Below are 12,698 nucleotides of genomic sequence, written 5' to 3'. Positions count from 1 at the left end.
AGATTCCGGTTACCACCGTCGGAAAATGGTCGGAATCTAGTACAATGGCGTACTACCAGTTGAATCTGGCCGGTAGTGCGTCGATCTAGCATTTTTCAGTCAGATCTACGATGGATCTGGTCGGAAAAGGTCATATCTAAGGCCAAAGATTTGGCTGTTGACGGCCAGATCTTTGGCTATAGCAGGTCATCAATGACGGCCAACCCATGGTCGTCGTTGACCATCAACGACGGTCGTATCTTTGGCTTGACCATTAACGACGGTCGTATCTTTGGCCGTCATTGGCGAGAAAATACGACCAGATCTGGCCGTCAATGGCTAGATCTAGCCGTAGATCTGGCCGAAAAATGTCATATCGGCACACGACTTGCAAGATCCAGCTGGTCATGCGCCGATACGATGACTCCGACCACCCTCCGGTGGTGGTGGCCGGTTGTCCATATTTAATGGACAGATTGAGAGTGTTTTTGTTAACTTTTAATGTTTTATTATAGGGGTGTTTAGTAAATAAACAAACACAGGGGGTGTTTAGTAAATAAACAAACACAGGGGGTATTCTTATTTATTTCCAAATTCTACGTCGTAATACCCGTCCAATTCAATTTTTTTTTAACTTTTATCCAAAAACTTTTCTAAAAAGTGTAAAAAAATGAATCAAACGGAGCCTTATTGTTTTAAAAAGGAAGTTCTTTTTTGAATTATCATAAATAAATAAAATAACTCCTTATGAGTAAATCTTTCACACATGTCGATATGTACAACCAGCCAACCATGGACTCATCCCGTGGTTGGTTGGTTGGTTGGTTATACTTAGGGTTGCAAACGAATCGAACATGAATGAACACCTTCGTTCGATAAGCACAAAGGGTTGTTCAAAATCGTGTTTGAACTCGAACGAACATAGAATAGTTGAGTTAGTTTGTTGGATTTGAGTTTTTATTATTATTATTATTATTATTATTGTGTATATACAAAATTATTATCATAAATATATTAATTATAAATTAAATATGTTAAATATGTTATTAAATTATCAAAATTATATATATATATGTATATTATCATTATATAAATTATCATAAATATTTTAAATCTCTACATATATATTTTGTACCAATACCTATAAATTCATAGTGGTATGAGAGTCTATTGTAATATATGATCAATACAAATGTATAATTAATTTGTTATATATATAACTTATATTTAATTAAGCTATTATGTTATTAAATTTGTCATGATATATATCACTTGATTATACAATATGCTATGTTCATCAATTTACCATATTATATTTATTATTTATTAATTGAAATGCTATCTCATAATATTTAATTATTGATTACATTTGGAAAAATATGAAGCTATTATGTTATTAGATTTGCTATGTTATACTCCCTCCGTTTTTTTTTAAGTGTCATTTTGAGGGTATAATTTTTTTTCTAAATAAGTGTCGCTTGTCTTGTCTCAGTTGTCTGATATCTCTATTCTCCCATTTTTGCGATGGCCCACATCTCTTCTCTCTCTCTTTCTCTGCTCTACGTGTCTGCCTCAATCTTCTCTCTCCACTTTTTTGTATGCCCACGCCTCCTCTCTCTTTTTGTTTACATTAAAAAAATCAGTGTATAAAAAAGTGTGTAATTAGCTAAAGCGTCATTTATTTGGAAACGGAGGGAGTATATCACTTCATTATACAATCTATTATGTTATTAAATTTGTCATGTTATGTATTATAATAATTTATTAATTATTAATTAAAATGTTATATACTTATATATTTAATTATTGATGACATTTAAAAAAAAAAATCTAAACATATTATATATATATAAAAAAAAAGTATCATAATATTTTATTATTGATTACCATTAAAAAAATTCATCCAAACTAAACCAAACATTATATAAAAAAGAAAAAAAAAGAAAAAAATACAAATATGATATTAATGCAATTCAAACTAAGGACCTTAAAGTAAAAAGAATTGCATTTTTAACACTAAGCTATAGAAAATCCTTAGATAAATTTAGCACCATATAAATATATATAATAATCTATATCATGTTTTTGAACATAAACAAACAAATAAGTGAACAGGATGTTCGCGAACGGATGGATCACTCGAACGCAATATGTTTGCAAACATAATCAAACGAACACCTCATATCTAAACTCGAATCGAACACATTATTGAACGAATATCGAACTCTTCACAAACAATTTGTAATCGAGTCGAATCGAACTGTTATCAAACGAACATTGAGCTGTTTGCGAACAGCTCAGTTCGTTTGCAGCCCTACTTGTACCTACCACGGGGTCAATTTTCCATACCAAAGGGGTTTGAATGAACTGGTGATCCGAATGAATTGGTGATCTTTACCTTTTTAGCAGTTTCATTTTGGACATCCACACCATTTAACTCTAATAAAAGATGTATACATGGATCAACTTTGTAAGAAATTCAAGTTCATCAATATTAAATAAATTATAACTTAGGTTAAGTAGACATTTAATTATTAACGATTCAATAGTATATGGTAGTTTCTGATACAACGGGGAGAGTTTAATGGCTAAAATTTTGACCCATGAAATCCAAATTTACAAAAGAGAGGCCAAGGAGAAGCCTAGTTCAACAATTTTAAGCAAATTCCGGAGACATTTCTGGCTGCCCAAGTATAATATTGCTTCCAAATAGACAAATCTCAGTCTTCTCTTTGGTGTATAACTTGCAAAATTTAAGTGAAGTCAGTAATTGGAAAATATGAATTGTTTTTATACTTACATATTAATTTCCTCCAATACTTTAATAATAATAATAATAATGAAACTCTATAATCTTAATTATTTCATCATCCAAATGATGTTATATGTACATAAACATCTTTAATTTGCTTATTCTGTGTATACAATGTAGTAGAATGTGAACCACCCCTGGATGGCCGGGTGGAACGATAAGAACTCTTGGGTGTATTATCATTAACTTCAGGATCTTGGAGATTAGTCGAGGTACATGCAATTGGAGGGTTTACTTCATGACAATATCACTCACTAGTAGATTGGGTAGTTTCATTGAGAATGGGATATTCTTGCGGAGCACACATACTGTTGTTACCATTGACTGGAAAGTCCTGAAATAAAGATAGATCTTCTCCCCCATGGTTTGTGTATAGTATGTAATGTCACTTGATCGAATGCAGTTTTTATGCGGCAATTATACTGGAGAACATATCCATGGCTACCACTGACATCCTTTTTATGCACCAGTTATCACCATCTCATTCAGTAATGAAGCTTCCATAGCAAAGGGGTCTGAAGTTCATTAAGATTAAATTAATTATAAGATAAGTTAATTAGACTATAAGTACAGAATTGGAATATCATTTTTAGTATATGATATAGTTTTTGATATTGCGGGGGGAGAGTTTAACGACAAAATTTTTGACACAAATGATTCAACAGACACTAACCAAATTTGAACAGAGAAGAACCGATCCAACTATTTGAGCCTAGTTCAACAATTTGAAGAAAAATCCGGAGACATTTTTGGAAGCAAAACCAACCATCTCCGAATTCCACTCTTTCCCTCTAATTTTCCTACAAAAAAATCAGCTATAAAACTAATCAGAATTGAAGGGAAGAGTTAGCTGCCTCACTGTAATATTGGTTTCAAATAAACAAATTTCGTTCTTCCTCTTTCTCTCTCTTTTTGTATAAAATAGAGTATGGGTGAAGAGGAGGCCTTATTAGAATAACTTGAATAAATTAGACAGTTGAAGAAAGAAGAAGAGCAATAAAGGGCGGTTTTGTGATCTGATCAAAGCTTCTTCTTTCTTCATTAATTAGCAATTTTTTTATTTATTTTCTCCCTACTTTTTTGTAATAAACTTGCAGCATGGCCGATATATCATTAGAAGAAATTAAGAAAGAAAATGTTGATCTTGTAAGTAAACTTTGATTACCCTTTTGCTTAATTTTTTTGTTCAATGAGTTGTGTTTGATCACTGTTTTTTGTGTTTGTGCAGGAGAAAGTTCCTATGGAAGAAGTTTTTGCGCAGCTAAAATGTACAGAAAAAGGGTTAACACAAGAGGAAGGAGAAAAAAGGCTTCAAATATTTGGTATGAATAAACTTGAGGAGAAAAAGGAGAGTAAATTTCTCAAGTTTTTAGGTTTTATGTGGAATCCTTTATCATGGGTTATGGAAGCTGCTGCTATCATGGCCATTGTTTTAGCCAATGGAGGTGGCAAGCCGCCGGATTGGCCTGACTTCATTGGTATTGTTTCTTTGTTGATTATCAACTCTACTATTAGTTTTATTGAAGAAAACAATGCTGGTAATGCTGCAGCTGCTTTGATGGCTGGTCTTGCCCCTAAAACTAAGGTAATTCTGCTTTAACTTCGCATTTTGTGAAGCCAGAAATAATTTCCTGACATTGCAAACGTCTGCGTTTGAGAATAACTGTATAACTTGTATTGCAGGTGTTGAGGGATGGGAAATGGAGAGAGCAAGAGGCAGAGATTTTGGTACCAGGAGATATAATTAGTATCAAGTTGGGAGATATTGTACCGGCTGATGCTCGTCTTTTGGAGGGAGATCCACTGAAGATTGATCAGGCTGCCCTCACTGGTGAGTCCCTCCCGGTTACAAGGAACCCTGGTGAAGAGGTGTTCTCCGGTTCAACCTGCAAGCAAGGTGAAATTGAGGCTGTTGTCATTGCTACTGGTGTCCATACCTTCTTTGGCAAAGCTGCTCACCTTGTCGATAACACTAACAATGTTGGCCACTTCCAAAAGGTAAAGCTGGCCTTCATTTGTGACTTTTCTCATTACTGATGATAAAAATTCTCACATATGAATTGAGTGTTAACTCATTGTTTTGTTTCAATTTGATTGTCCAGGTGTTGACAGCCATTGGTAACTTCTGTATCTGCTCGATTGCAGTGGGGATGTTGCTTGAGATCATCGTGATGTATCCAATCCAGCGCAGGAGTTACAGAGATGGTATTGACAATCTATTGGTGCTTCTTATTGGAGGTATCCCAATTGCCATGCCAACAGTATTGTCAGTGACAATGGCTATTGGATCACATAGGCTGTCACAGCAAGGTGCCATCACAAAGAGGATGACTGCCATTGAAGAAATGGCTGGAATGGATGTTCTCTGCAGTGACAAGACGGGAACTCTCACCCTCAACAGGCTTACAGTAGATAAAAGCCTTATTGAGGTTGGTGTCTGAAGCCAATGCCATGGATAAAAAAAAAAAAAAATTTGACTCCTTATAATAATGGTGTGTATATCTACAATTTCAGGTGTTTGTAAAGGACACCGACAAAGATGGCCTTGTTTTGTATGCAGCAAGGGCTTCCAGGACTGAAAATCAGGATGCTATTGATGCTTCAATTGTTGGAATGTTGAGTGACCCCCAGGAGGTATATACAATATCCATCTCAATAACATTGGTTGTGTGTAGATTCTTCAGACTCAGTGAAGTAAATTATTGTTTTCGTATTGTAGGCGAGAGCTGGAATCACTGAGGTGCATTTCTTACCCTTCAATCCAGTGGACAAGCGCACTGCAATCACCTACATTGACAACCATGGGGACTGGTACAGAAGCAGCAAGGGTGCTCCTGAACAGATCATTGATCTCTGTGAGCTCCGTGGTGAGACGTTGAAAAAGGCTCATGAGATCATTGCCAATTTTGCTGAACGCGGTCTGCGTTCCTTGGGAGTTGCCAGACAGGTGAATTTTCCTAAATATGCAGTACTTGTTCATGATGATTCTACAGTACTTATGAATTCCTAACTAATTGAATTGGGCCATATGCTCTCTCCATTTGCAGACAGTCCCAGAGAATACCAAGGAAAGTCCTGGAGGTCCATGGGAGTTTGTCGGTCTCTTGCCTCTCTTTGACCCTCCAAGGCATGACAGTGCAGAGACTATCCGCCGTGCTCTTGACCTTGGTGTCAATGTTAAGATGATCACCGGTGATCAACTCGCTATTGGCAAAGAAACCGGTCGTCGACTTGGGATGGGCACAAATATGTACCCCTCATCCTCTCTCCTTGGTCAGAGCCAGGATGAGTCAATTTCTTCCATACCAGTTGATGAGCTAATTGAGAAGGCTGATGGATTTGCTGGAGTCTTCCCCGGTATGTAATTTTCATTTTCATCAACTAAACACAAGATTCATATCTCATTTGAGTGCTTTAATTTATACAGAACAAAAGTATGAGATTGTCAAGAAGCTACAGGAGAGGAAACACATTTGTGGTATGACAGGAGATGGTGTGAATGATGCCCCAGCTCTGAAGAAGGCAGACATCGGCATTGCAGTCGCGGATGCGACCGATGCTGCCAGGAGTGCCTCAGACATTGTGTTAACTGAGCCCGGATTGAGTGTGATCATCAGTGCTGTATTGACAAGCAGAGCCATTTTCCAAAGGATGAAGAACTACACAATATATGCAGTTTCAATTACCATCCGAGTTGTGTTGGGATTCTTGCTCGTCGCTCTCATCTGGAAGTTCGACTTCCCTCCATTCATGGTTTTGATTATTGCCGTACTCAATGATGGTACCATCATGACCATCTCCAAGGATAGAGTGAAGCCATCTCCAATGCCCGACTCATGGAAGCTCAAGGAGATCTTTGCCACTGGTATCGTCCTCGGAACCTACATGGCTCTTTGGACTGCAATCTTCTTCTGGCTTGTCCATGACACCAACTTCTTCTCTGTAAGTAACTAACTCACTAAGAATATAAAGTCAAAAACATGTAGTTTGCTCCCAAAGGTTTTGTGAGTTCGAGACTGTAGGGTTCGGCTAGTCTCCAGTTTGGAACCCGGATTCATAAAGTGAAGCTAATATAAGCTTAAAAATTGCAGAAAAACTTTGGAGTGAGACCGATCTTTGACAAACCAGATCAGCTTGCATCAGCTCTGTATCTCCAAGTGAGCATCATCAGTCAAGCACTTATCTTTGTAACAAGGTCAAGGAGCTGGTCCTTCCTGGAGCGCCCTGGTTTCATGCTTATTACTGCCTTCCTTGTAGCACAATTGGTCAGTAAATTTCATGTAAAAATTTCACTTGCACAAGACAATGCTTGAATCAATATTAGTTTCTAACTTTTTGGTGCTTGTTCTATACACAGCTTGCCACTCTTATCGCTGTATATGCAAGCTGGGGCTTTGCAAGAGTTGACGGCGTTGGATGGGGATGGGCTGGAGTCATCTGGCTGTTCAGCATTGTCACATACTTCCCTCTTGATCCCATCAAGTTCCTCATTCGCTATGCATTGAGTGGCAGGGCCTGGGATAACATGCTCCAGAACAAGGTTTTTACACTAAACCAACGTCAGAAAAATTCTTCAATAAAACAAACGCATCAATCGAACACTTTCTTTTGATTATGAAAACAGTTTATATATTTTACTAACTCGATTGTTTTGTGCAATCTAGACTGCTTTCACAACCAAGAAAGACTTTGGCAAGGGAGAAAGGGAGGCACAATGGGCAATGGCGCAACGCACCATGCACGGTCTCCCGACCGGTGACGGTGAAGGTAAAGGTAAAGAGAAGGGCAACTACCATGATTTGAATGAGCTTGCTGAGCAGGCCAAGAGGCGTGCTGAAGTTGCAAGGTATCCTGGTATATATATATATATATAGTCATTCTCCAATGCATAATCAACTTTTAAACATCAGATAATATAAATTCTTGATGTTACTTGAGAGAGCTCCACACCCTCAAAGGCACGTTGAATCAGTAGTGAAGTTGAAAGGTCTGGATATCGAACCATCCACAGCATTACACAGTGTGAGAAAGTATGCTCAAGGATGAGCAGGAAAAACATTGGAAAGCCAAGAAATTAAAGTAAAGGAGGAACAAGGAAAGAAGACCAAAGTGGGAAAATGGGAGAAGGGATTGAAGTTTGATGAATCCTTTTTCTACTTTCTTTCTTTTTATGTACTTGTTTTTTTTCTGTTTGGAGATTGTATTTTATTTTATTTTTTTAAAAAAAATTATTTAATATTATTTTATAGGAAAAATTAGGAGATGGATTTATTTGTTTGCTGCTTTTTTTTAGAATTACATTGAAATGGAGAAAATAAATCCAAAGTAATGAATGACAAAGGCCTCAAGGGACTCTAATTCTATTATTAAATTATTTGTTACCATTTGTTTATTTCTTTGATTTTTTTTTTTTTGTTTAATTAGAGTGTTTAAACCAGTTTACATGTACTTTAACTAATTTTCAGAAGATACATAAGTTGGTTCGAACATTTCAATTACAAAAAAAAAAAAAAAAATTACTAAACCTTAAATTTATTAATGAAGTCAAGACTTTCTCTCTATTCCTCATGCTCTAAATTACTCAAAAAATGCTAAAAATAAAAAGAAATTTGAAACTCATCCATCCATTAATATCGTAAAAATACAATTTTATTTTTAATTTAAGAAAAAACTATAGTATAAAATTCACAATTGGGCAATTTTTTTTATTACTAACAAATAATATATTTTATTCTAAACTCTTGCAAGACCAAAACTGAGATCAATTAACGGTACTGTCAAGCCACGTGGCTCTTTGAAACATATTCCCGCGGTTCCATTTCCCGCCCACTTGAACCAACCATATAAAAACCGCCACCGCCACTGATACACACAACAAAACTCTTCGTTATCAAAACCACAAACACTCTGAATCTGTTCGACTTTGTGTTCAAATGGCGTCTGGACAACTGATGATACGAGCGAAAACGACTTCAAAACATTAAACGAAACGACGAGGTTTTTGCTCTCTTAAAATACTCTCCAAGGCCTCCACTCTCCTGCTGCTGGAAAGCGCCAAAAGTATACGTCTTTTTTCTCTCTATATGCGTTGTGTTTGATTTTTAATTTTTATTTAAGACCCATCTTATTTTCTCATTTTTTTGGGGTTCATTTGGATTAAAAGAAAAAAAAAAAAAAAACCTATTTTTGCCCTAAAGCCATCTTTTTTTCTAGAGAAATCATGTGGGTATTGATAATGAATAAGGCTTGTGATTTTTCATGTAAATTTTATTTCTATTGAATTGATGTTTGATATGTACAAAGCTGGGTCGGAGAACAAACCCACTTCATTTTCTTATTTTAGGTACTAATAAATAGATTGAAAAGAAAAACTATTTCTGCACCAATCTATCATTTTTGTGGAGAAATTTTTAGGGTTTTGGGAGTGAATGAAGCCAGTGATAAATAAATTAACCGGTATTCTGAAATGTTAAACTTGTAACAACATGAATTTTAGCATAGAAAGATGCAAATAGGCTTTGAATATAACATATTTGATGTTTGGTTTTGAATATAGTGGTATTTGTGAAAATAAGTCTTTTATTGTTCTGTTGTGCATTGATGTGTAAACACAAAGTTCATTCGTGCACGTATGTTAATTTGTTGGTGGCAGAGTTGAGACTAAATCATATAAAGTCAGTCCACAGAAGAAGGTCAAATCCGAGACTCCAGTTGTATCAGCGATCTCTAAGAACTCGAGGGATGCCGCCGGATTCAAAGGGTTTAACTGATCATTTGGCTCATTCTGATATAAAAAATTCGAAGTCTTTTTCTAGAGGAGTCCTCTTTTCCTGATGTGAGTGGTCCTATTAGTTTCAAAGATGCTTAGGCTGATAGAAGTGAGTCTGGTTCTGATAGATCACTTATCGATGCCATTTTGAGTGTTGCTAAGCAACCCCATGGTGGTTTAATTGAAGAGAAAGCTGATAGAGTTTTGGATATTGAAAAGAAACAACGAGTGGCTGTTTGTGTTAAACCAGAATGTGATGAGAACTTGAGTGAAAAATGTGATTTGGGTTCCTTAGTTAAAGATTTCGATGGGTCTAAGGCTTGTAAATGAGTTCAGTGGAAAGCATGACGCTTGTTCTTCTGATCTAATGAAGGGTGTGGTTAAGACAGAGAAGAGTGATCATGGGAGTCATGTTGATTTGGATCATTGACTTTGAAGCCAAACAATATTGCACGACTTATGCCTGGAAGATACGGATAGTGAATTTTTTCCTTCTAATGACATGAGGATGATTATGGCTGGAATAAGTATGGGACGTTGCATTTTGGAATTTAAATCCTATGCAAGAAGGAGAAGATGGGATTTATTTGTACCGCACTCATACTGGTCCTATATCAGGAATTGTAGTTCAACAATCTTGCTTGTCTAAGGTACTTGTTGTCTGAAACATTTAGAAGTCTCATACATTACTTTGCAGTTTCCATTTTGTTATACATTCTCTTATGTCTTTCACATGTCACTTGACTAAGCAACGGAATTTAAAATGCTGTAGGTGTTTTTTAACCAAGTACCGAAACATAAGCTTTTAGTCTTATTTTGTGATTTTGTGAGGCAATTAGTTAGTATTTTGTAATCTTCCGTGCTATTCTTATATTATTTAATGTGTCTTGTCCTCCATGAGATGTTACTGATCTAAGTGTTTTGATTTTAATTTCAGATCTTTACCTGCTATGATGTTTCATCCGATTGATGGATGTTGAAAGGAGGTATTTGATTTGGTTCACTCCAGTGAGTACTCCATATATCTCTTTCACAAAACCCAAACAACGTGAACACCTTATATTTTAGTGAGTCAAGGGGGATTAAATATCTGGGATGTTAGAACTAAAAAATCCCACAACTGATGTCGTGTTCATGAAGCTAGGATCAACACCATTGATTTTAACTCACAAAACCTTAGTATCATGGCTAGTAGTTCCTCAGATGGGACTGCTTGCCTTTGGGATTTGAGACGTATGCATACTCATAAACCCGACCCTTTGAAGTAGTAAGTCATAAAAGGCTGTGCATGCTGCATACTTCTCCGCCGGCTGGGAAATACCTCGCAACAACAAGGTTTGTTATTTTGTTAAGGTCACACATTTAGCTTTTATTCCTCTGTCTTAGATTAATGCTATTTCATTAAGCACTAATTTCTAGTTTTTTCGTGTAGTTATGATGATAACGTTGGAATATTGAGTGGAGTCAACTTTGAGGACACTTCCATGATACACCATAATAATCAGACAGGCAGATGGTTATCATCTTTCAGGTCTTCCTCTTGCCTGAAGTGCTAACATGGGTCTTTCATTTCAAATTATCTGCTTTATGTTTTATGACCAATCCAACAGCTTTTTGGTGGAAAACATTTTTCTGATCCTTATTTTCTTAATTTTCCCATCTTAATATGTGGTTTCCTGTGTCAAATGCAATTTTTGCAATAAAATGGCATCAATGCCAAGACCCCGATAAATAGTCTAATCCCTTGAAATTGGAAAGCCATGTCTAACAGGCCTAAATTCAGGCATTTCTTGCTTATTTCTCATGAAATGAACAGTATGATGATGCTATGGGGACAAAGTTGGGGTTGTAACCAATATTTTCTGCTTCTGCAGTGAATGTTTTTTTATATATTATGAAAGTTGAGTATATTTTTAACACAACTTGCTTCTTTATGTTGGAGCAGAGCGGCATGGGGCTGGGACGATTCATATGTCTTCATCGGCAACATGAGAAGAGGAGTCGATGTAATTTCTCCAGCTCTAAGAATAACAATAAAGACTTTAGAGAGCCCACATATGTCTGCAATTCCTTATAGATTTCATGCACACCCTTATGAAGTTGGGATGCTGGCAGGAGCCACAAGTGGAGGACAGGTTTATGTGTGGACATCAAGCCAGGAATCTGCAGAAGAGCAATAATATTGTTGCTAAATGACACGCAAATGTTTTTGTTACCCAATTGAGAAGACACTCATGGCTTGCAGGATTTACTTTTAGTTGTCAAACTGGATTATCCTTACGGTTTTGAAACTGCTCTATGAGGGAAAGTATATTACTAGTTTTAGTGAACTTTCATATAATCTGTAAATTTACAGTAAGATCGAGTTAATTTTTGATGTAGCAATTAAATCGCATCCCATGTTATCATCAAGGTATTGTTTACACTTTACAACTCTAAATTTTCACAATAAAACGGAGTTGATTTTTGATGTCTCTCTTCTTGTTGTGAGAGCAGAGCAATTTGGGGTTGATATTATTCTTGTGTCTTCACCGGCAGAGTTAAAAGAGGAATTGATGTCCTGTCTCTAGCTGAACAAAAGATATGTTTTCAAGGAATCTGTAAAAATATTATTGAAACACTATACCTTTGTTTGTTTCACTATTTTGAATTATTTTTTCGTTATTTTATTTGTATTAAAAAACATAATATGTGTTTGTTTATTTATTAGGATCATTATTTTTAAAATCAATCCACATCAAATAAGATTTTTTTCTTTTGAAAGTGAAAAATGAAAATTGGGTGGGATTTGTTTTCTATTATCTTATTCTAACATTTTTTTAACTCTAATCAACTAAAAACAATTATATTTTACAATAAAACTTTATACATTAACAAAAACACTCGCACCCACCTAAGCCATTCCAAGCCGCCAACAACCATCGCTAGCCACTGTCAGCCGCTATCGTCGAAACGATGCACAACCGGCCTAGCCATTAACAACCAGATCTACGGTTAGAGATCTGGTCATTGATGATGGCCATAGTTTGGTTGTCAACAACGACGACTAGATCCTAGCCAACCAGATTCAATCGATCATATGTCATTTCGATGACTACTATCTGATAGCGGTGGTCAACGGTCGACAGTTTTTGGATG

General features: G+C 36.1%; 2 protein-coding genes across 2 annotated transcripts; both read left to right on the top strand.

Annotated features, from left to right (window-relative positions):
• The first annotated feature begins 3,889 nt into the window (after positions 1 to 3,889).
• On the top strand, positions 3,890 to 7,766 carry LOC116138858 (ATPase 8, plasma membrane-type-like). The gene is made up of 12 exons (XM_031424517.1): positions 3,890 to 3,937; positions 4,020 to 4,376; positions 4,475 to 4,789; positions 4,894 to 5,220; positions 5,306 to 5,425; positions 5,511 to 5,738; positions 5,839 to 6,148; positions 6,219 to 6,733; positions 6,883 to 7,056; positions 7,149 to 7,331; positions 7,456 to 7,645; positions 7,732 to 7,766. Exons 1-12 carry the CDS (start codon positions 3,890 to 3,892, stop codon positions 7,764 to 7,766), a joined length of 2,802 nt encoding a protein of 933 aa, XP_031280377.1.
• A 3,053-nt stretch (positions 7,767 to 10,819) lies between these two features.
• LOC116138776 (DNA damage-binding protein CMR1-like) lies at positions 10,820 to 12,037 on the top strand. The gene is made up of 3 exons (XM_031424448.1): positions 10,820 to 10,895; positions 10,993 to 11,091; positions 11,506 to 12,037. The coding sequence occupies exons 1-3, from the start codon at positions 10,849 to 10,851 to the stop codon at positions 11,738 to 11,740; spliced, it is 381 nt and encodes a 126-aa protein (XP_031280308.1). The 5' UTR covers positions 10,820 to 10,848; the 3' UTR covers positions 11,741 to 12,037.
• Positions 12,038 to 12,698: the final 661 nt, after the last annotated feature.

This window comes from Pistacia vera, unplaced genomic scaffold, assembly GCF_008641045.1.
Source record: "Pistacia vera cultivar Batoury unplaced genomic scaffold, PisVer_v2 Contig344, whole genome shotgun sequence".
Classification (NCBI taxonomy): domain Eukaryota; kingdom Viridiplantae; phylum Streptophyta; class Magnoliopsida; order Sapindales; family Anacardiaceae; genus Pistacia; species Pistacia vera.
This window is presented reverse-complemented; position numbering and strand designations above follow the sequence as displayed.